The sequence below is a fragment of the Sinohyriopsis cumingii genome, chromosome 12 (genome assembly GCF_028554795.1).
Source record: "Sinohyriopsis cumingii isolate HCF-2022 chromosome 12, ASM2855479v2, whole genome shotgun sequence".
NCBI lineage: Eukaryota > Metazoa > Mollusca > Bivalvia > Unionida > Unionidae > Sinohyriopsis > Sinohyriopsis cumingii.
The window spans coordinates 108,127,321-108,151,424 of record NC_142972.1 but is presented as its reverse complement, the minus strand read 5'-3'; the positions used below and the strand labels follow the sequence as shown (position 1 = coordinate 108,151,424).

Below are 24,104 nucleotides of genomic sequence, written 5' to 3'. Positions count from 1 at the left end.
TTTATATTTGCAATGTTCAAATTAATTTTTGACAAGCACAACTGTTTTGGAAAGAAAATAATTTTCTGAAATATACTGTGATTTATATGAAAACATGCTGTTACTATCATTAAATTTTGCAGTAGCACTGCTAGGTAATTTTTGTACATTCCCTACTGAAGGAAACTACCGAAGTAGCGGTACACTGAATTTGTACCGATGTACGTAGCCCCGGAAAATAAACCGGTATACCAGTAATAACCGCACCTATAAGTTTGAGTGCAATGTATTTTCTCCCAGAAGGAAGCGAATCTTGCAACCAATATAAACGACTTTGTCAAAGTGAGCAGTCCATTATTAGAGTATACCTATACCTCGACACAACATTAATTAGGTGGCCATGACATGTTTAACAGCGGAAGTTAATATTCACGCAAAATATTCTGTACCATCTCACGTGTCTGTCTGCATGTGCTAATCTTTCTTGGCATGGATGCAGATGATATATTATACTTTCTATCTCATGGAACAGAGTAATTCAACGTTGTTCGCTCAGCAAGTTTAATCTACTTTAAGATGCAAATAGAGGAGTTCAGGCACTACCATCAGTACATGGTGTAGGTCATATAGGCATATATTCCTTCATTCGATATGTACACAAAAGTGTTTCATACGTTGGAATGATTTTGATGATCTGTTTAGGTGGTTTATTTGGAGGCTTTTGATTGAAACTTGAACTCATTATTGTCCATATCATGCCCAGGAAATAGGATGTAAGTGCCTTTTCCAAGGATATACCAAGACAGCCAACTTTAGCTTACATTAGCGGGTAATTCGTATAGGCGATATAAGATTTTCACCAGAAGTTTAATTACAAAAATCTAGTTGGTCGTCAAGGCAAATATAGCTAATCTTACCTCGTATGCAACATTGAAAAACATTTAATATTTAAAAATAATAATTCCAGTATTAACATGGGGTCTTCAAAATATTTTTTTTTTAATGGTGTCAAGTTTGGTTTGGATGAAAATGACGCTGATCTTTAAAACTGAGTATTTTATTTTAAATCATAATTATTGAAACTTCAGAGCGATATATTTGCTACAGATGCTACGATGTAGCGCAGTCACAAATATAGTTTCTCTTCTCCGTTTGGCCATATTAACCTTGGCTTTTGATACCGACAACATGGTTTGGTTAGGTGGAAAGGGAGCCACTTAGGTATCAGTTGATCGATCGTCAAATCAGCCAACCTGTATATTATATCTTAGCACTTCTGTTGCTGGACAAGTGTGTGTGTTATGTAATTACAGCACATCACTCGTGACGCATTGGTTATCGTGAAAACTCGTGTCACCCGGACTGTCGAAGCAAATCGTGTTACTCTGGCTGTCGAAGTAGCTCCACCACTTTTATGATTGTCACAATATAACTTGTAGATTATGGCAACTTCCAAATGTCTCATTAAAGGTTTGGAAATTTTTCAGTATGTACTAAAATTGGATTGTACTTTCCATGGAAGGTTTGCCAAAATTACTGCTATAACTTTTATATGTACGAAAATGGCCGTTAATGCATAGGCAGAGTTATGTCTCATCTAATCATTTGTACTTGCCATAGTGGCTATGTCCTTTCCTTGTCAGTTCTTATGGCTGTCCTTCTTTGTATGATAGTTGTTAGTAATTACTACCTGCAATGGAAATTGAAATACAGGCCAGTTGTGTCTCGTTTCCGGTAATGGACATGTTAGTCATTACTACCCATAATGGAAATTGAAATCCAGGTCAGTAGTGTTTCGTTTCCGATAATGGACATGTTGCATTATAACTATATCTTATGCGTAAGGTAAATTTCACTATGATGTTGACTATGATTTTGAGATCGTCATTTATTTAAGCATCAGTACATCTTTGCTTTAAGAAGGGATCTGGGTACAGACACTGTATCCTTGCTCTGGATTAGTGGTTGACACAGATGGGTGAGATGTCTCGTGTCTTGTACCCATAATAATAAATAACCCCAGCTTTTTTGTTACTTGGAATAATATAACACAACTTCCATTCTCCATGTATACATTGCCCTATTTTGGATTTACAATTATATTTAAGTTTTGATTTTTCTACACTCGTTCGATACTAAAAGCCTGCATTTTAAAATGACTGAAGTTAATTCTATAGCTTTTCATTTTTATTTTTAAAGGACCTGGAAGGAATGAATGGTGAAGAACTGAGGGACAATTCGCCGTTTCCTGGTCGCGCCCAAACGAATTCTCGGAGACAGGCTCAGTTGAAGGAGAAATTTGAATTGGTATCTACATTTCGTCCGTTTCATTAGCTTTTGCTCTATAACTTGAAAGTCGTTTGAGCTCAAGGGACACAATTTTTTATCATCTTTAGAAGGTGTCATACACATCACTGAAATCTTTTCAAGGTCAAGGTTACGGTTCTCTGTTTCAAACTTTCCCTCATTTTCCTTTACGCTCTTAAACTAGAAGGCCATTTGGGATAGCTGGGGCACTGAAGTTTAAAATGAAACACGCTAAACAGAACGAGAGCATCCCAAAGTAAAGAAGAATGAAAGTTACATGAAAGTCTGACGGGAAATTCTTAGGATAAATGCGGTTTTCAATTGAGGTAACCTGTCCTAGAGCCAATAATACGATATATTAAATACCTCAGAAAAGATTAAATCGTAAATAACTCCTCATAATCGAAGCCGTGAAGAAACATTTAAGACGAAAATAACAGATTAAAATTGTAATACAAACTGGCAATGCATATCTTAATGGTTTTAGCAACATAAATAATACAATCTGTATATGACATGAATAAATTAAAAATTTATACAAATTTAACATTAAATAAAACATAGATTTTCGTGTGTCACTAGATACGCTTAAAGAGTCTGCATTTGAAAATAAATGTATGCAAAGGGGACATTCTCCACAAGAGAATTGAATGTTTTGAAAACTATATAAAAGAAACAAAATTGAACAAGCTCAAATGACATTTCAGGTTTATACAAATAATGATGATCTACATTTGTAGCTGAATTTAGGAATAACGTAAAACTTTTATTTCCATGACGCTGTACATAATATGATCACGTTTTGACATGACATTCTTTCAATTTCTATAAATGATGCCGATGAGTAATACGACATACATACATACATATATATATATATATATATATATATATATATATATATATATATATATATATATATATATATATGTTCCTGCAATCTATACTTGATAATTACTATCTGATGCAATCGTACAATTTTACTTCGAATATTCCCTTAGTTTGCATCAAAGTTTGCATTTCGATGTTTATTGAATTTCATTGCTAACGCCTAGTGACCTCGTGTAAGTAAATATTGTTAATGAAGATAGAGTTCGAAATAGTGTTACGTCTGTTGCTCAGTCCTTTGCGTATATTGATGACGTAATTGTATTTGCATTCTGTGATGTTGTTTGGATAATAATAAATGATGTTTATACCAATGCGTGTATCTCCCCAGCTGTCTGCTGTTCAGAATCTAGAGGCTCTGCTGGCTTCCGCTCCTCCCGAGGATCAGAAACAGATGCTTGGTGAGGGTCTCGTCACACTCGTGCAATGTATGTTCCCAGACCTGGCTGGAACGATTACTGGGATGCTGTTGGAAATAGACAACGCCGAACTGCTGGACATGTTTGAGTCTTCCGAATGGCTGAATGCGAAGGTAGAATCCGTCAATATATATGATTAATTATTTGAACAGAATATCTGTGCCACTGATTGAGCAAAGTCCATGGAGACTGGATATTAAATTATATTTTCTTGTTAGGAACTTACTCCTTACTTTGAATATTTCATTTTGCTTTGTTTGCTATTTTTAAAAATTCATTCTATGCAATTGATAATGTAAGACTAAATGTTAGACTTGACCCTGTCCACAATCAAGCTAATTTTCTTTCTGACCAAAATCATTGATTTTGGCTTTTTGAACAACATGTTCAACTCAATCTGAGTCTAGAATGTTGGAAATTACTCATGCATTGCCAGGTCAACCAATTGTTTTATATTATATTATATTATATTATATTATATTATATTATATTATATTATATTATATTATGTTATATTATAGTTCTAGTAATAAATTTCTAATTAGAACTAGAATTTTCTTTTGCAAACATTATGAACCTTCCAGATGGAAATTTTCCATTAGGTAATAGTTTATTTTTAGAAAATGCTAATTGTAAGCTGAGGTCAAGTAGAGGACTCTACAATCTTGTTTCTAGAAATTAATTGTAATGCACTAAACCAGTTTCAAAACCTGTATTGATTCTAACAGGAGTTCGGATCATTTTGTGATATTCAATACAAAGAGCTATCGGTTTGTCTTTTTCTTGATGCCTCATATTCTTTAGTTCAACAAAGTCCCTCTCCTAAAGCTTTTTTAGTCATGTAATATCTAGCAGTCACACCGATTAAGCCTCTTTCAGTTAATATTTGGCGCCATGCGTTTTTAGGATAGACTGGTTTGCTACTTGATTGTGCATCAAACTATAATGGATCTGTGACGCATCGTCCCAAATTTAAGAAACCCATCTGTTTTCTTGGGAACTTGTCATGTACAGTTACTGTAAATTTAAATTAAGGAAACTGTTTTGACGTACATAGCCAAATGGTCACATTCGTCGAAAATATAAGATAAGTAGACAGAGGTCTACGATGGAAAAATGTCACATGACACCAGCCTCGAACTGTACTCGTTATTCTGTGTCTCGCCCTCTCCTGATATCGCCCGATATAATCTTTGATCTGAACTTGGAAATGTGCTGCTTTTTTACATGAACTAAACGGGTACACTATAAATAATTATATTAGCCAGGAAATTATGAACTGGCAGGTATAATATTTATGTTGGCCTTTGATATCCAACACCAGACATTTGGAATCATGGTATGATGACATTCTGACAGCACTGATCATTATGTAAATTTAGGGACATGTCAAAATGTCTTGAGTATTGACTGTGACATTTTTCCATGGGGAAAAATTATTAGACCAACTACAGTTATGGTTGATTTAGATAACTGATTACCGCTATTTTAATTTAAGCTGATTTCCTTCAGTTTATGCAAGATGCTTGAAGAATTTCTAGCGTTAGAAATCCGTTGAAATTTAAAGATTGTCAAAACTTTTTATTGATTCATTTGTGTTGGTTTATTTTCATGGAGATTTTGGTTTGTTGTATATATATATATATATATATATATATATATATATATATATATATATATATATATATATATATATATATATATATATATATTCTTTTCTTCTGAACAGGTGATAAAAACAATTGATGGGAAGAAACGTGGATTTGGATTTGTCAGCTTTGAGGAGCCAGAGTCGGCGGAAAGGGTAAATCTTTGTCTTTCAGAGCATGGATGTGATTGTGTGGTTGTCTGCTTTGGTATGTTTTTCTACCTATCTAACATGCTATCAGACTGATTTTGTGAAACCCATACTGGTTTAGAAAATACCCACGTGTGGCTGTTTTCATGGGCAGGCAGAGTAAAAATTGATTTTGTATCTAAAGTTTGGTTTTATAATTTTTTATTCATGGAAGCATAGTATGAGAAGGTTTCTATTTAAGCAGGGACAACCCGCATTATTTTCTACCTCTCGTAAGTTGTACTTTTAGCATTTACTTGAATGCCCCCCCCCCCCCCATGTAGTAGTTTTGTCTGAAGTCTTTGTTTGCCTGAATGTAAAATGTAGCGTTTTGAAGATTGCTGTTTTCTACCGTACATTTGGTGGTTTGGTGTTTGTAGTTGGATCTATTTCGGTTTCCTGTATTGTTGTGATATGGTTTATATAAGAATATTTGATCACATGTATAAATAATATTATGTTAGCTTTACATTTTGTTTTCGAAACATTTTGAAGACTTTAAAATCTTGGTCTCTTTACGTTGTTGTACATCTTATTTACATTTATTTTAATGGCTTGAACTGAAAGTTTGCACTTTGTGCAATTGTTTGGTTTTACAGTGTTAGAACTTTGAATTACAGTAATTGACAACATGTTGGCATTGTTGTTTTTGAGGTAAGTATTATCATATGCAATGTACAAGTGAGACACCATATTCAGGAAACAAATTGTGTTGCCATCTGTAGCAGAACATGTTTTGCAAATCACAGCATTTTGATAACATTTTGACAATCCTTTGGTTTAGCGACCTAATTAGAGACAAACAATTTCAGTGAAAATGTATCTTTTCTTTTAAAGGTTTTGTTTGGATTCTTTTATTCAGTTGATTGTAACAACTAAATAGAAGTTTTGTAATGTGCATTTTTATATGCAAACTTCCCTAGCAGCATTTCTGGTGAGCTGTACAGTGAACCTGTATAAAATGAACTGTAATCTGTCCCATGTCTTGTGTGATGTACACAAGATATACTGTACAGAGAGAACTCTATAACATAACACCCACTCTTACAGGGAACATCAAAATGTTGCCAGGAGGAAAAACCAGTCTATATTTAGGTGTGAATTCTTTTTGTCGGAAGAGGACATGATGAATATGTTCCTATCATGCATATTTATACTGTACCACATCTGACTTGCTAGCTTCACAAACTATTACAGTAGAGCAAAAATGCAATTATCTCCTGTTGTAATTTGTAAAACCAGTCCCGGAATTGTTCAAGTAAACGCTGCAAAGGTATGCAAAAGTCAAAAACAATATTTGCCAAAGGTTTCCTTCGTGCACTACCTGTAATCCTCATGCTGGCTATCCGCTGTATGTACTGGGAGGCAATGTGGCCCTTGTAGTCCTCTTTGCGCTAAGCTAAAGCCACATACAATGGCTTTGCTACCACAATGCGACCGTTCATCTCAGTCACAGCCTTAGTTGCCTCTTCAGGTGAACTGAAGCACACGAAGCCAAAGCCCTCGGTTCTTCCATTCTCAGTCATGACCTATAATGTAGAAAGTATGAATCTGAACTTGTTCTGGAAAATGCCATCTTACATACTGGACAAACTTGAAAGGTGTATCCTACTCTGAAATACAAAATACATCAGCTTTAAAGAGAATCATCCAAATTCATGTCATTTTCTTTCTGCAAAATTTAATTAAATGCACAACCATCTCCTATCAATGGATGGACATGGTTCCGACGCTTTTCAAAAAATGTCTAGGTCATTTCCAGTGTTTTCTGGGATGAAATTAATTTTGTCAAGTTTTACATATGACCACTACTGAATGGAATTAAAAACATTTTAGATTATAAAGCATGCATTTTCTAAATCTAAAGATGGTTCTCTTTCAAGACTCCAAAATGTCTAAGCCACAAAATGTATCACGCGAAACAAGTTTGATTATATTCCTATAAATTGGCATGTAAAGTCATTTCAATCTACAAAATAAACATTCTAACTTTATTGTGCTGCCATGCAAATGCACAATACATCAGCTTATCAGAGAATCGTCCAAATTCATGTCATTTTCTTTTCACTATATATAATCAAACGCACAACCAAGCCCTATCGAGGGATGGAAAATTCCTTGTCCATCAACAAATAAATTTAGAATTTATTCTGGCAACAATATTCTGTTGTTAATTGATCAGAATTCCCACACTCAAAAAAGAACTAGAAATGATGCTGATATCCCTGCAAATATATCTTAAGACATATCAGTTAAAGGTGCAAGGATTTACAAGTTTAAAATGGCAATAAATCTCTCAAATGTTTAAAGAAATGTGAAATCTATCAAGTTTTTAAAAAGTTCGCATTACATGGACAAAGTAGAGTACCATGAATTACATACGGATGATTGGAAACAGGAATTATGAGGAAACCATTCTTCTTCTTTCAGTCACAATGATCTTGACATTTTGAGCCCTAATCTATGAGGGTCTTCCTTTATCCTGAACGTAATGCTTGGACAAGTTGTTATGCAGAAACCAAACTGCACTTGACTGGTGGACAGGCAAACACGCATAACTGCAAAGTAATGCCCTCTGCCCTCTTGCAGATTAGTACATTTTAATTGTACATGCATACTATAGGGCAGTAAGCGCGTGCTTTTGAAATAACCCCACACATATCACACCCAACATACAAAAATAAACCTCAAAAAAGGAGAGATGGCTCGAGGTACTAATCTGATAAGATGGAATCTTACGAGCTGCAAACCTGTCATGATACAAATGAAAACCAAGATTCTGGAAATATTAACCAGCAATAAAAAGGACTGAAGAGACATAACATGCTATCAAACAGACTGCAAGCTTTTCACAACACGATGTCTAGCCTAAGGATCGAACATTCCCAGATGCATCTAGAAGTTGCAATTGAGTGAATTTTCCAATCACTAGCTCGGCTGAATTCATGGTTGATTAGTGTTTTCTGCCAGTAGAGGAGCAGTTCCTTAAAGGCACACTGGTTTATAATTTTAATGTTATAAGAAATCAGTCTTAATCACATATCTAGAATTTGGTTTCAATGAATTGTACTTTCTTCTCAATACATTTGCTCAGTGGGTTATGAACTAAGACAATCTAATAAAGCAGTGCTTCCCAGGCACAGCAATGTCAACCATTATTCCCCCGTGACTGATTTTATGAAAAATGCAAACACTGCAATTAAAATCTTCAAGAAATTTAAAAGTTAGGATCTGCTTTTCACCAATTTATGTTTTTACAACAAATTGCTTTTCACATACTGATGTTTACATTCTGAAATAAGTTTGTATCGTTTCATTATCAAATGATAACTTGTGGAAATTAAGTAGGCCAAGTTGCAAACGCACTCGGGGAAAGGGTTAATGGTCATTTAGGTAAAAAACACTCGTTATTTGAAAACTTGATGTATGCAATAAATTTTGTCTTGAGCTATGTAACAACTCAACCTAGCTCGACTGAGGCAGGATATTGAAAGTCGTAAACTTCTGTACTCAATGAAATCGTTTCTGCTTTTCAAGCAGAATGAGGTAAAGTTTTAAAATGTTTGTTAGGGTTCCTACAGACATAATAGAATGAGGTAATTACCACTACTTTTCGAAAACTTTTCCAGGGCAAATTCACAAAACTTGAGGATCAAACCATCTAAGAAATGAAACCGTTTATTGTAACATTGGAAATATTAAATAAAAACCAAGATATTTGAAACCGAATCAAATGCTCACACATGTGAAATCTATACACCATATTCTCTTGGTGTATTTGAATTATATACCAGCTGGAAGAAATTTGAAATAATGCTTTTCGTTTTAGCTCTTTAACAAAGTTGTGGGCAAAGACCTATCTTCACATGTACCAGGCTAAACAGTTTGTAGCATGTGAAAAACATTCAACACATTTCACACTGGATGCCACGCTTGTATATTCTTAAACCTGTTTTCACAGGGCTACAACAATGTATTAGTGTGCAGTTATTCTACCAAATGTATATATAAACATTGTAAGTGGCCAAGAATTGTATTACCAAGCACCTCTCCTGGTCTACGTGAATTCAAACATGGTCTCATATGCAAGAAATATACTGAACAAGCCTTTGAAGTTTATTTGTCCGTCACCATTAAAGCTTTCCAAATTTTGTCTGAAGGAATACATTCCAAGTAAGTGAAGAAGACCCTTCTGACAATATGACCGGTTTACAAACTTGCAATTCTATAAAATACCAATCAATGATTGCAATTTTTTAGCCATTTCATTTCTTCATGTCCACTTAACCTTGAAAATTCAGAAAAATAAAAGTCCACTTGGGCAAGTTCCTGCCAGAAGCTTCAAGAAATGTTTCAGAGTGCTCTATGAGCAAATAAAGATGGCAGATGAAGCTCACATCAGCCATACAGTACAACTCTGTATTTCTGTTCCCCAACTAAAGGAGGAAGAAGTCAACTGTATGTGGCTAGTTCCAGGGTGTTTGGGGCAGGTACTTTTATGCAAGAACCCAGTCTAAACATTTATCTGTGGTATAGTTTCAGGGTGTTTGTGGCAGGTACTTTTATGCAAGAATCCAGTCGAAACACTTACCTGTGGTATATTTCCAGGATGTTTGGGGCAGGTACATTTATGTAAGAACCCGGTCTAAACACTTATCTTTGGTATAGTTCAAAGTATCATGCCAAATTACATTTTGTTTCAGACCAGTTTTGATCTTTAAATTTTCTACTATCACATGTTAAATTTAGCTCAAGCCCTACTATATCTCAAGTAGGATGTTTTTCTTGTACAAGCAGTGGCAGCCATACCTGAAAGAGAATTGCATACGTGTACAAATCTTTTAAAAATGCTTTTTGTCAAATTTGGTCAGATCATTTGAAGCTGTTTTGTAAATGGTGTGTAATGTCTTTTCTACTTTTAGTAATGGCAATCAAATTTGTTGACAGATTGGCATCATTCATATAAATCTGAAAGCCTTTCAAACTTGGATGCTATCAAATTCTGTCCATTATTTTTGCAAAATCATTCATATGCTTTCTGAATAGTTAGCAGCAGCAGCCATATTTGATGATTGATCAGTTGTTGTTGCTGTTGTTGTTGTTGTTTTTAGGGATTAACGCCATTTTTCAGCACACGATAGGCTATACATAGCGGCCAGTATTAATGGTGGAGGTAGAACCCGGGAAAGCACCCGGAAAGAACCACCTACACACGAGAAGCTACTGGCTATTCTGAATGATGTAGTATTATAAAAACATGAACAATGATAATGGGATACACTGTTGAATTTCGTCTTAATTGGAGTTGTGCTTTAAAATAGCAATAACGATAATACACAAGACAGATAATGCACAAGTCAAATCAGATGCTTACATTATCATGCAGCAACATGTGCTAAATGAACAAGAGGTCCATGCTGACCCAATGTTGCTCACCTGGCTTAATTAGTATTTGTCCATTTCACTAAGGAAGTTGTACAGTATTGTTAACACACATCCTGTGTCATATCCCAAGCTTTATTATTTCTTAATAATTTTAGCCTAGTCTTGACAAAACTTCTAATGGTAAGTGTTGCATCAAAATTAGTCTCTTTATAAAAAATGTGCCAATCGGATGCAAATATGCTACGGTCTCACTAGGAATACAAACAAATCGTCTGATTAGAATTAGGTCAGAAATATACCATATATGTAGAGTTCTCATTCATAACAAACATTATATACCTTGACCAGGGATCGCGCTAGGCTTCACCAATGTCGCAAAATTGCGATTGTGTTACTTTTGGCGACAAATGGCGATTTTTCGGCGACAACATTTTTGGCTGTTCAAAATCGTATATACATTCTTGGGTTTGGGGAAGAGAAATTCAAAGGTACCATGACAGGAAGCTGAAAACATGGATATAAAATTGCGCTGGAATCTATTTTTACATAAACAGATCCTTTGTTCACATTGACACACTACCCTAACACGGCATTGTTATATCATAATCCGCTTATTCTTATGTCTGTCCTTTGTACTGTATGCCGTAATATAACCAAAATATTCTATCTACAATCAGCCACATCTGAAGGCAGGAACGGGAACGACGACAATCGACCAGACTATGGCAATATTATTTTCTATTTGAAAAAATGTACCAGTAAAAAAACTTTTGCTGAAACATCAAAGAAAAATGATCACTTCTGAAGCACCGATTGTTCTGTACATATATATATATATATATATATATATATATATATATATATATATATATATATATATATATATTACGCAAACGGAAAAAGTTATATCTCAGTCCATGTTCCACAATTATTTGACGCTGCCGCAGCTATAACAAACGGGCATTTGTTTGATCCTTCAAAGAGGCCCTTTAGTGGTGCCTTCAATGACACAAGTACCTTCATCTAAGCAAGCAGAACAGCTGATCAAATTAAGTCAACAACAATCTTAAATAAAAGCATTGTTTCATTTTTTTATACTGATGGAATATATTTATTGTCCTGTGGAAGTTTTCTTTTTGTAACCAAAAAGTTCATGCTTGTGATCGCTATCAAAAGGCGGTTCAAAACCCAAAATAAATTTACAATATTGCGAAACAATATATATCTGGCCGTCAAATTAAATGAAGATGGGACATCGCGCATGACTGTTTGTTCACACGTCTTCATTTCCAAATGAATAGCCTCATCCCCTTGGTAGCCTCTGCATAATGTTAGTTGTCTCTGGTTGACCGAACTCGAGGCCAATTTAAATACATGTAGCATATAAACAACTATACAGCCACGTGCTACTATGATAATGAATATCAATGTGAATTGTTTCGTGAATAGTGTTCGTTGGTAATGTGATATAGATCAAATGAGGACAATAATTTTTTAAAAATATAATTGTTACAGTAAAACATGTCTGGAGAGATCACTGCAATTAAAGACCGCCTGTCTCGAGAGAACAGGTATTCCTTGCAAAGATTTGTTGTTTATATAGTGTTATAACCTGTCTTAAGAGACCTCCTGTCCTGAGACACCATTATATTTTGGCAGAAGGGGGTGGTTTTTCAAGACAGATTCTACAGTAGTTGTATTTTCTAAAGAGATTTGACTGTTGTATGAATTTTCCAACATATGATATAATACTCGAATTCATGGATTTTTTCTAAACATTGTGGAGTATATAACACAAATGTAAGTTGTTATTATACAAGTGTAGGTCAAACTAGCTGTCTTCATTTAATCAAAATTTCCATTTTCTTGTTTTATTTGTTCTCTCTGTGTAAATCCTAGTCACTGACGACACATCACCTCCAAAATTTTGCTTCTACGCGAAATCTCAATTATTTTCAACCCTTCCTACCCCCCCCCCCCTTGTGTAAACATCCGCTTATGTCAACAATATTACCTTGCTTCCGATGATGTTGAGATAAACGAATAGTACTCTACTATGAAAATGGCGACGGTTTTTGAAAAGTGTCAACACAATAGGTTGGCATTTTTTTGCGGACAACTTTTTCTAAGCCAGCGTCAACCCTGTTTGACGACGAAGTCTACTAATTTTGATAAAATATTTAAAAAAAAATGCCAAAGTGAATATGAATTTGACCAATCATGGAAAATCACCTCGTCCATATTAATGGAACTTGAACAGAATTTTTCCTGTAGAAGACCTGGATTAGTCAATTTACAAAGTTTAATCTATACAAAAATAATCAAGTAAGAAACTGTGCCAAATGCAGGCAAAATAACCCCATTAGTACTATTAAATGCAAGAGCTCTATCATATCTGTGTATTTTTAAGTTGAATTAATCTTTCAAAAATGGCTTTAAGAGTGGCAACCCAGCCATCATATGCAAGATCACCTCCTTAATATGCAGCGATCTCAATCTATACTGCTGAAATCTAAAATAAATTGCGATAGAAGCGTTTATTCTATGCTTGATTAAAATTGAATCAGATATGGTTTCATGGGCAGCAACAACCTAATGATGCAGAAATATGGAACCTATATATCCTACTTTAACCAAAACAGACGAATTTAACACAAGATTAAATATACTTCATGACAGACGAGACACATCCTACTTATGTCCAAAAAACAAACCACATTTCAAGCAATAACGCAACTATAAATCTTCAGAAACCCTGGCACTGATGATGGTCCCAAACTGGGAAACTCTTTGGGCAGACGCTCATCATCAATGACATCATCCAGATTCTTTACATACAAATTGACACTCTGGTAACGATTGATGCGCTCCATTTTGATGCGTTTGAATATCTCCTTCAGCTCAGCCTGTCTCTCAGCCTTCTTTCTGGCACGACCAGCAAACAACACTTTGCCTCTGAGTTTCTTGCCATTCATTTCTTCTACAGCCTTTGAAAATAACAATGAAAATCTATAAAATGATGTTTAATCATTTGAAACTTGGGGAGAATAAAACAGACTGCAACAACAGACCTGTGAACCCTAATAGGACCTTCTCATCAAGGCAGTCAACTTTTTATTCCACAAACTAGACAGTAAGGTGTACCAAAATATTGTATACTGCTATTGATTGTCAAGTTAGAAAACATGCATTTAAATGAAACCTTCAAGTGTGATTCAAGACTGATGTAGCTACGGTAAAAATTACAGATATGCATGAAGCAATATACCAGACATATTGAAATTGTTGTCATAACTGTGACATCAACAGCATTGGAAGCAGTTGCAGCTGAAGGCTTGGTTAATTTAGCTAACTGTTCTTGAATTTTGTCTTGTGCGTGGAAAATCCCTTGATCAATTGAATGAAATTTTGTACCTTAAGTTAGTGGAATATTTATTTGATATCTTGAACATCACATGTGAATGGCTAAGGTAAAAGCTAGTTTCATATATCCATCTGAAGTTTGTGAATTGTTTAAAATTTGTCAGAACTGTTTTTATTTAGACTCAACAGATGGGCCAGATGTTCCAAGCTGGTGGAGCAGGATACTTCGTACCAACTATGCCACAGGCTGCCCAGCTTGGTTTCTTTACGCCACAGACAATGCCGCAGATGAGAGCTGGACCTCGCTGGCCGACAGTTAGACCCAACCAACCTGCAGCCCAGAGTAAGAATTTAGGCCAGTTATTTTTATTATATTTGTTTTTCAGCCTAGGGGCTGGGTGTATGTCACCTGTGAATTGTGAAACAAAAAGTATCAAATATCTGGTGTTTATGTCAAAAAAAATTAAAAAGTTTTCTTCTTGGTTATTTGAAAATACATGGGCTGCTACACACTTTGCTGTACATTTCTCCTGCATAAGTATTGTGGATTTAGTATTGACTTTTCTGGTACAGGTGTCAGTGTTTGAAAGTTACATCTTGTAGATCACTTGTTACTCGTTATCATTACTCTGGGTCGGAATATAATATATTAAAAGTAACTGTCTTGCTTTAAACGCCATTGTCAGCAATGTTAACATTTTGTTTTAATAACATTCTCAAAGTCATAATATTGCCTACATAACTAAGGAGCTGCATTTAGTTGAACCAGGGTCTTAAGATTGTATGCAGATATGCATGGAGTTCTTTTCTCGAATCCCTGAACTGCTTAGTGTAAAAGCCTAGTTAATCATTGGGAACATTGTGCAAGTTTTGTATTAAAGATCATGGAAGGCACATTGTGGATGTTAATTGCATTATCTGATTCAGAGTTGCTATTTGTGAATTGTGACCAAAGAGAATCTTCCATGCCAGTTTGAAAATGGCAGCATGTTGCCAATGTAATCTTCACATAACCTGTTGATAGCATCACTGCTGAAGGTGTTCATAGCCTGTGACCACACCTGCTGACTGGGCTTATTGATATATACGACTGTCAAGATTCCTGTTCTACTGATGCATGCATCTTTGTCTTCCTGATTTTACATGACAATTCAGATACACACACTCTCTCTCTCAAAGGACAAAATGCTGGTTTTGAGGAATGCATTTAATACCACTCATAAATTTGGACAATATTCTTAAAAAGATGACTGCTGTGCAAGACTAGTGCAAGAGTACTATGTCCTAGACATGTGCTTGTCTTTATTTTCCATTTATAGCAGCTGTATATGACTCAATTCCAAGAAACTTTGCCTCACAGATTCATTAAATGCACTTGAGTAACAAGCAGCATTATTTCGATGTAATGTAATTATCAGATCATTTCAAGCTCCACAGTGCAGTATTGATTTAATAAAAGATAACTTCCTGAAGAACTTTTGGGATTTGAGGCAATGGATGTAGGTGGGACTAAAATTGTTGATGTGTTTTGGAATTTAAAGTCAAATGTTGACTCCCAAGATGTGAAATGAAACTCCTGAGCGTGAAAAGTAAGCTTTTTTGTTTAGGTTTTTATTTTTATTTTTCCTTAAAAAGATAAGAATTTGATATATTGTTGCCCTTTGTCCCTGAAGCAGGTGGATTCCGGAACATGCCACCTGGACCGCAAGTAAGACCAGCTCGCCCAACAGGAACAGCACAGGCTAACATGCGTCCCAATGTGAATGTGCGGGCAATTACTGGCCAGAACACTGCCCATCCTCGAGCCACTATGCCAGTTACACAGAGTAATGTGCCAGGACGTACTGCTCCCACCAGTGTGCCTCCCCAACAACAACAACGCCCATACAAGCTACCAACGCAGCCGCCATTGCGCAATGTAGCACAGGTAGGGCTAATCTGAATATGTTCTGCACTTTCTGTTTTCCGCTAGGCATGCGGTAAGAGCTGATGGAGAAATGCTAAATATTTATGGCAGGGCATTTGTGTATTGCAATAGAGATGGCAATGTGAAGGCATTTCTGATTTAGTTTTTTAAAAATTTTCATTAAAAAGCTAAAAAGTTAATTGCTTCAAGGTGCATCCATTTTTTTCATACAACCGATTTGTTTCTGCTTTATAAATTAAAAGTAATTTGGAATTGGGGGTAAAAAATTTGGTGAACTCGTACAGTTACAATTGAAGGCGGCTCTGTCTTGTTGGACTCTTTATTTTCAAGTTCAAGGTTACAGCTCAGTACTTTAAGTTTTCCCTCGGTTTCTGTCTGCTCATAACATGGAAGACATTTGTGATTAAAGTGGCACTAAAGTCAAGAAGGAGATCATTCTAAAAGGAAGAACAGTAAAAGGTTTGTCAAAATCTGTTGACGGACATCTTAAGATAAATAATCTTGGAAAATATGAAAGGGCAGTAGCTTCTGACAAAACCATTAATATTCTTGCATTCTGATGTTATGCAAAGTATTGAATATTGTATAGAAGATTACAATCGTAACACCAAATTAAGGAATCTATAAGGCAGATTTCAAGATCATGAATAGTAAAGTGTACAATAGTACATGTCATTAAGTATCAGAATAGTTTTAGCAATTTATATTTCCTAAATATATCACTTCAATTCCAGCAGATGGTTTTCGTGTCGTTAGGGTATGAAGTGTTTTGCAAAGAGGAAAATTTATCTATCTTAAAACTTGATTTAAAATTCTTTAAATTTTTAATTTTCTTAATCTTGAGATCACCTGATCATCCGCGCTTGGGACAGAGCACAATGGCAATTTCAAGTTACATCAATCTGCCTAAAGTATAGCTGCTGTTGCTGAAAACAAAAAATAATTAAAATATCTTTTCCCAAACAGCTGAACTGAATTTGACAAGCTGAACAGAAAACATCCTGTCATGAGGCTGATTTGGAATTAAATTTGGATATCATTACTAAGTTAAATGTGGATACAAAATTACTATAAGTGGAAAGGCTTTACAGAGCTCATCATAAAATGCCTAACACAATTTGACCAAATTTTCCAGACCAATTCTATGCCGAAAAACTTTAAAAGCTATATAAATTGTGTTAATTGGCCATCAAATGTGTTCATCATTGCTGAAAGGTGTAAATCCTTTAAACAACTTGTTTTCATAAATAGAATTGTAGAAAGCATTCTAGTATGAAGGACTTTATAAAAAGGATGCCATTCTACCTTTCAATATAGCTGCGGTTACTAAATATATTAAACAGGTGTCAGCCAGGAGAAAGATATTGGGTCCACTAAGGCCTCTTGTACTTTTTTGATTATCTCGCCATGTTTTTGTTTAGTTGTCCAAACAAACAATGTTCTTTATCTTGTTAATTCTTTGTTAGGCCCAGGAACAACAGACCCCATCTCAGGCTGTGGTTGTCCAGTATCAGGAGCCTTTGACCTCCCATATGCTGGCCTCTGCTCCTCCCCAGGAGCAGAAACAGATGCTGGGTGAGCGTCTCTTCCCACTGATCCAGCGCATGTACCCCGACCTAGCTGGAAAGATAACTGGAATGTTGTTGGAAATAGACAACTCTGAGCTGCTGCACATGCTCGAGTCATCAGAGTCTTTGAAAGCAAAGGTAAACTCATGCACATTACTTTTCTGTTACATTTGATTTATTATTTGTACATTAAAAGAAAGAATATTTGTACCCATGTTCGTTTTTCCACAAGTCGTACAGAATTGACCCCATAAAATATGGACTTGTGGAATAAAAGGCATGAATTATGGAATTGCAACTGTTTGCAATAAAATCTGGTACTGGCTTGTCCATGATTGATTTGGATCCAGATTCACTGGAGTTGGTCAGGGAACCAGACCAACCCGAGGCTCGTACCATTTTGTGAAAATATTGGGTACAAACTTTGTATGGTAAAATGTCTTGAATGTAAGGGCCCAACATCGAGTTAAAACATGACCATGAATTAATAAGAAAAAGTAAATTAAACTGTACAAAATAGCTTGTTAAACACAGAGTAAGGAAATATTTCATGACATTAATCCAAAAGGCACATTATAATTTTTTCATGTAAAGTACACTATTCAAACAAGAATTTGCAGTGATACATAAATTCTCTCAAGTTCCCTTTCTAGCTCAGTAAGAACTTTGCTGTTCTTCTGCACTTCTATGAAAACTGTTCCTTTAACAATAAAATTCATCCGTCTATTTGTCTCACGTTTGTGAACAGGTTCAGTAGAACTAGAAGTGAGATTTTCAATGTCATTCTTGAGCCTGTTAATGTTATTTGTTACTCCAACTCCTCTTCTACCTTGCTCTTCTTGCTGCACTATTCCTTTTCTTTCCCCTCTTGCTCACTTGGGTACCTCGTATATAAAGACATTCCTTCTCTGGCAGGGTTTATTAATTCCTGAATAATTTGCACTTTTGAAATGCCATCTTTGTAACTGTTTACTCTTAATAAGCTTCCTAGTAATTAGAGTATCATCAATCTGATGTTCACAGGCAACAACATTGTTAACAGAAAAGCCACTTTCTCTATAAAAAAAATTAGTAAAGAAAAAGAGTCGCTCACAAGTTTTATTTGCTATAAACTTGAGTGTTTGATATTTGATTAGAAAATAAAATGCACAATCAAAACAATGACGGCCACTTCATTTGTCGATATTATCCTCCTTTTAATTTGTACATATATGATGGTAAAAATAGAAGAAATATTGCAGTTAGTGCAAATTTCCAAGTGAATTATTGGAAGCAATTGTATGTCTCTGTTGGTATTTTTCACATAGTGCATATTTTTCTGTGGCCGATATTACCTGTTTTAAAGTAAAGACTTTATGAGGTTTCCTGGTTTTGGTTTAAGTAAGAACTGTTTCTGGCCTTATTAAGTAATAATAAAAGGCAAGAAAATATCCCATTTGTAAGGACAGATACAAACCATACCAAGTACCTTGGACATTTTGCACTGTATAATTTGTGATAAAAATGTGTGCAGGGTCATGCTGATTTTTTTGTGTATAAATTTGTTAAATGGTGTTCATCAAAATAATGCATTTCCAGGATAAAATTGACGGTAAACCAATTAAAATTTGAGAACATCAAATGATGGGAAAGATGACTGTATTTTCAAGGATTATGTCAAGTTAAGAGATGTCGAGGAGCCATAGAGCTCTCTAGGGTTTGGAATTACAGTTTGGGAATCTGTAAGCTATATTGCAACACAGCCAGTTGTGCTACATAATGGTTACACTTCCACAATGTGAGCTCAATGCTGCCATGCCACCATCTATAAATAGACCAAACTGGCCAGTGTATCGTATTGAATAAACATCATTATTAATAAAATATGTATCCCATGAATCTTGATCATAATCATATAAACTTGTAAATATTGCAAAAATCCAAGTACCATCAATTTCCTACATCAGTTAAAGACTGAAACGGTAAAGTACGTCAAACTATTTTCCATACCCAAAGACTGAAATTTACCAGAATTCTAAATATCGAGAATTTAAGATCGAAATGGTATATCCATACAAGACAGTTAAGTATGGATACAACTGCAAATAGAACTTCTGAAAGTAAACTACTACTTAGCCCAATGGCTGTGGTACCATGTCAAAAGTAGAGATCTCCTGACAAGATCTTGGCAATCGATGTGCCTGCACATGGCAATTTACCTCTTACAAACTAAAAAAACACCTGCCAGATCCAAGGGTAAAGTATCTCGTTTACATCGTGAAATATAGTTATCTATCACCTATTACTCAGTTGCTATTTGTGAAGGTAAATAAAACTAGCTGACGCTGTATATGTCAGTGACATAAATTACACGTAATCATTCTAAGACACTACCAAGTTTTTTCTTGCCTTGTTCCATAATGTACATATTGGCTCGGTATGGTGGTGAGTTTGTGGTCTTTGATGTCTTCGAGTGTAGTTGAAGCTGTACAATGAAATGTTTATCAATCATGTTCATCGAGAATGATAAGAAAATGTTCTTCATGTGATGTTATCAGATGCATGCGTGTCAACAGTGATAACGACCTTAAGAAAACTGCAGTGAGAGCAGTTTGGTACAAACTGAATTTAAAGATGAAAACTAAATATACTTAAATAGAAAGAATAAATTCCCATTCTGCAAACTTGAGAATCATTGAAATTGTACAGTAAAACCATATATGAATATAAACACAAATGAAATTCATGAACCATTGTCTAATATTCCCCGTACCTTTCTTTTTTTTTCATGGAATCATTGTCTCATTTCTTGTATAACATTTTACTTGTACAGGTTGATGAAGCTGTTGCTGTACTACAGGCTCACCAAGCCAGGGAGGCTGCCACCCAACAAGCAGCTGGAAAGGGCCGTCCAGACGCATTATAAAACATGGTACTGTGGCGCACTTCCCAATAGGGCTTAATATTTCTGTATCATTGGTCATTTAATAAAACAGTTGGACAGCTATCTTGAATCATGGAAAATATTCATATCAACCTATACTCTTGCGAGATTGTCTTTTTAACGGCAACTGATATTCTTCCATGAAATATTGTCAAACCAATGTTTCATAATTTGTTACGGCTAAAGATCAATTGCATTTATTGCTTTAGGCACCAGCTGATATTGTGCATTTGTTGCCTTCAAATCCTTTGAGTGCAAAATTGACTTGAAAATGTCGTTGAAAAATTCTGTTCTTGGATTCCAAATTTTAGAATAGTTGCCTGTTGGGAAGTCGTTGGAAACTCTCACACCAATTACAAAAATGTGGATGAAAATACCCCCGTCATAAAATATCTTGTATTATTTAGAGATGTACTAAAAGTACCTTTAGTAGGTCCTGTGTACATGTCTGTGTAAATGCACAATGACAAAAAAATCAAGCAGTATTCTGTGGTCAGAAAATTTCTTAATTTAAACATTACCCCTGATATTGAAAGTATGAGGAAAGAATTAAAAATCACAAAAATAGCAAAACATTAAAACATTGTAACATTTGTTTTTTTTGCTTTTCATTTAGCACTTGTGTATGTATGTTCAGAAGTGTCTGAAGGCTGTTTGAAGAAAGAAAATTGAGAAGAGGGATACTTAACTTGTATTAATTGAGCTTAAAATTGCCATTGTACATGACGGGGTTTTGTATAATGCAAGATAATTCTCAGTCTTCCCCTTTAGCCTTCTTTTTATTTGAAATAAAAGTTTAAATAAAATTGTGCTTTTTCGTTCTTTTTCCCATTGGTGTCTTATTGATTATATAAAGGACAAGTTTGTCATTAAGTTTTTTGTGTCCGTTGATTCAGTGTTAAAAAGTTCCGTCTTGGCATAGCCACAGGTAAGCAAGATAGTTTCATAAATGCATGGAAAAGGTGAAAAGAACTGGAAAGGCAACAGTTGCATATAAAAACACGCACCATTTTAAAATTGCATTTAAATGGTTTAAAAGCCATTGAATTGGAGACATAATGCAAGATGTTTTAGCTTTGTGTAAGTATCAAGATTGGTCTTATTCTGTTTCAGATGTCAAGAACATTACAAGTGTGGGTCTAAATCTTTTGTGTTTAGCTGTGATCTATCTTAGAATTGTCAAGTATCTCTTTTGAGATGATCACTAGTATATTTTAGTCTCTGGTCACGATAGTTGGATTAGTAAACAAAAAGAGTTCACCTTGAGCATTCCGTTTCTCTGCTCTAGATTAGAGTAGTTGCATCTCGCGCTTTGATATCTAGTGAACCCAGATTATAATGTAAGGACGGGTGTGGATACCATTGTTTGTGTACTAGAAAATGACCCCTATTTGTGGAACTTCAAGCTAAAATACCTGCAAATCCTGCCTAAGACCTAGTGATCAAGGTCATGTCGAGTCGTATGATTTCAGATCAAATACTATTATAAATATTGTGTATTTAATATAATTAAACTACCTCAAATGTGATCAAATATAGCAAGGCAACCAATCCAAATGAGGACTTGGTGAACTAGAATGGTTTGTTTACAAATATGGTTCATTGTTTTCAGTTAACTTTGAATTCCTGAAATTGTACTTGGATTCCTCAAGGATTAGAACAAATTTCACTATTACTTGCAATCATATCGTGGCATCAATATTTTGCTAATAAAAGTTTTGACATTCATCCTTGATTCATGAAATGTCCATAGGTGTTGATACAATGGAATCTTACTTCGATGTGAATAAAAAGAGAAAAAAGCAGTGATATAATACACGATATTTCCATCTACGCATGACGATTGAAACCGGTTGGAATAAAGATTTCTCAGAGGTGGGCTATCTTGGAATGAAAGTTAATTTATACAGAAAAGCAAACAACTTTGTTAGAAAAGGCGTTTTATTGACAAATATTCCCAACCCGATAATGAGTATTTATCCATGTTATGCCCACCCTGCCCTAACTAGTTGTATGTGTCTTGTGCATAGCTGCCAACCCGCACGAGTTTGGCTTGAATTTCACGACTTTGTTTTAGCGATTCGCCAGGGTTCCCACGCTACCTGGAAGTCTGGAAAAATTATAACTTTTTCCCGTCCGTGAAAAGTCCTTGAATTTTGCAAATATTGAAGAAAGTCTGGAAAAACCCTGGAATATTTCTCCATAACTTAACGCCCTAAACTACTGCGTAATTGAGTTGCAACTGAACACATCAGGAGTTAAATGTATCTAGTTCTAACCAAAATATTAGGAGGTTGCAGTATGGATCATTTGGGTGCTTGCCATAAATATATTTGTTGAGACAATCCAAACGCTCAGTGGAATAGATTCATCTAGTATACTTTTTGATTCATAGACAGCTCGATATCCGATTTTTTTATATGGAAGGTATGAAAACCAGTCTAGCATCACAAGAGGCCAACAGTGGCGTTAAAGCATAGCCGCTTAGCGGGTGGGCTATCAAACTTAAACGTTGTTAAATCGAGTTATACCATTATGAAATCGATATGAAAATTATTTATTTTCTCAGAAATTGAGAGAGTATTAAAATCGTTATCTCTTTAATCTGCCGAAAGACGATGAAACTAATGCATTGATGAAAAGCAAACGGCGAGTATCGGGTCAGGTTTCATCTATGCTGAGTTTCGTCTAGTCTGTCAGCGGAATAAAGACATAACGATTATAATACTTGCCATTTTGAGAAAATAAATAATTTTCCTATCGCTTTCATGCAAGTATAAGTCGATATAATCTAGTTGAAATTTGCTAGACCCGCTGGTAAGCTACAGACCTTTTTCAGGAAGTCGAATTTGGGTTTTTCCATTCCAATATTTAACGCATGCGCAATCAACGTAGGGCAACTTTTAAGCGATTGTCATTAACATAGTGTATGTTCGTGAAGAAAGTTTCAAACAAATTTGTAAAGGTTTGACATCTGTACACCCTTCACATAAATAGTGTGTTTAAACAATCATGAGTGAATAATTCAGTAATGTGCCTAAAAAAGAAAAGTAGATATGAGCACAAAAATCATCAGAGAGGACCAGAACAGCGCATAGGATTTGTGGGCCCTAGGAAAAATTATCCAACAGGCCCCAACAAATCAAACTGAAACAACGGTGGACCCCCTGACCGTTGTGGTCCCCCGGAATTTCTTGTACCCTCTCCGCGGTTCTGGATAAGACTTACAAAGTTGGATGATTCATTTCTGAAAGGAAAGGGGTGGGTGGACGATTTTCCTATGTGACCAGAATTACAAATTGTACAAATCTACATGTATTTAGATGACTCTTCAAGGCTATATACTAGCGAAAACATGAGGACTTACAAATCTCTTTGTTGCATATAATTAATTTCATAGTGGATGGATGCATACAGGTGAACACCACTACTATTATATAGTACATGTATGACAGGTCAATTGTAAGCAACGATACGTGCCCCTGTGGTGAACACATCATTATCAATG

At 35.2% G+C, this 24,104-nt stretch overlaps 1 protein-coding gene across 1 annotated transcript in view; it reads left to right on the top strand.

The window, feature by feature from the left end:
• The window catches only part of LOC149787220 (uncharacterized), a 48,639-nt gene extending 27,237 nt beyond the window's left edge, over positions 1–21,402 (top strand). The window contains exons 9-15 of the mRNA XM_089976071.1: positions 2,179–2,286; positions 3,506–3,706; positions 5,323–5,397; positions 14,359–14,521; positions 15,852–16,105; positions 17,572–17,811; positions 20,486–21,402. Coding sequence (XP_089832197.1) covers positions 2,179–2,286; positions 3,506–3,706; positions 5,323–5,397; positions 14,359–14,521; positions 15,852–16,105; positions 17,572–17,811; positions 20,486–20,578 — 1,134 coding nt within the window. The 3' untranslated portion in view covers positions 20,579–21,402. The remainder of the gene's footprint in view (positions 1–2,178; positions 2,287–3,505; positions 3,707–5,322; positions 5,398–14,358; positions 14,522–15,851; positions 16,106–17,571; positions 17,812–20,485) is intronic.
• The last annotated feature ends 2,702 nt before the right edge of the window (positions 21,403–24,104 follow it).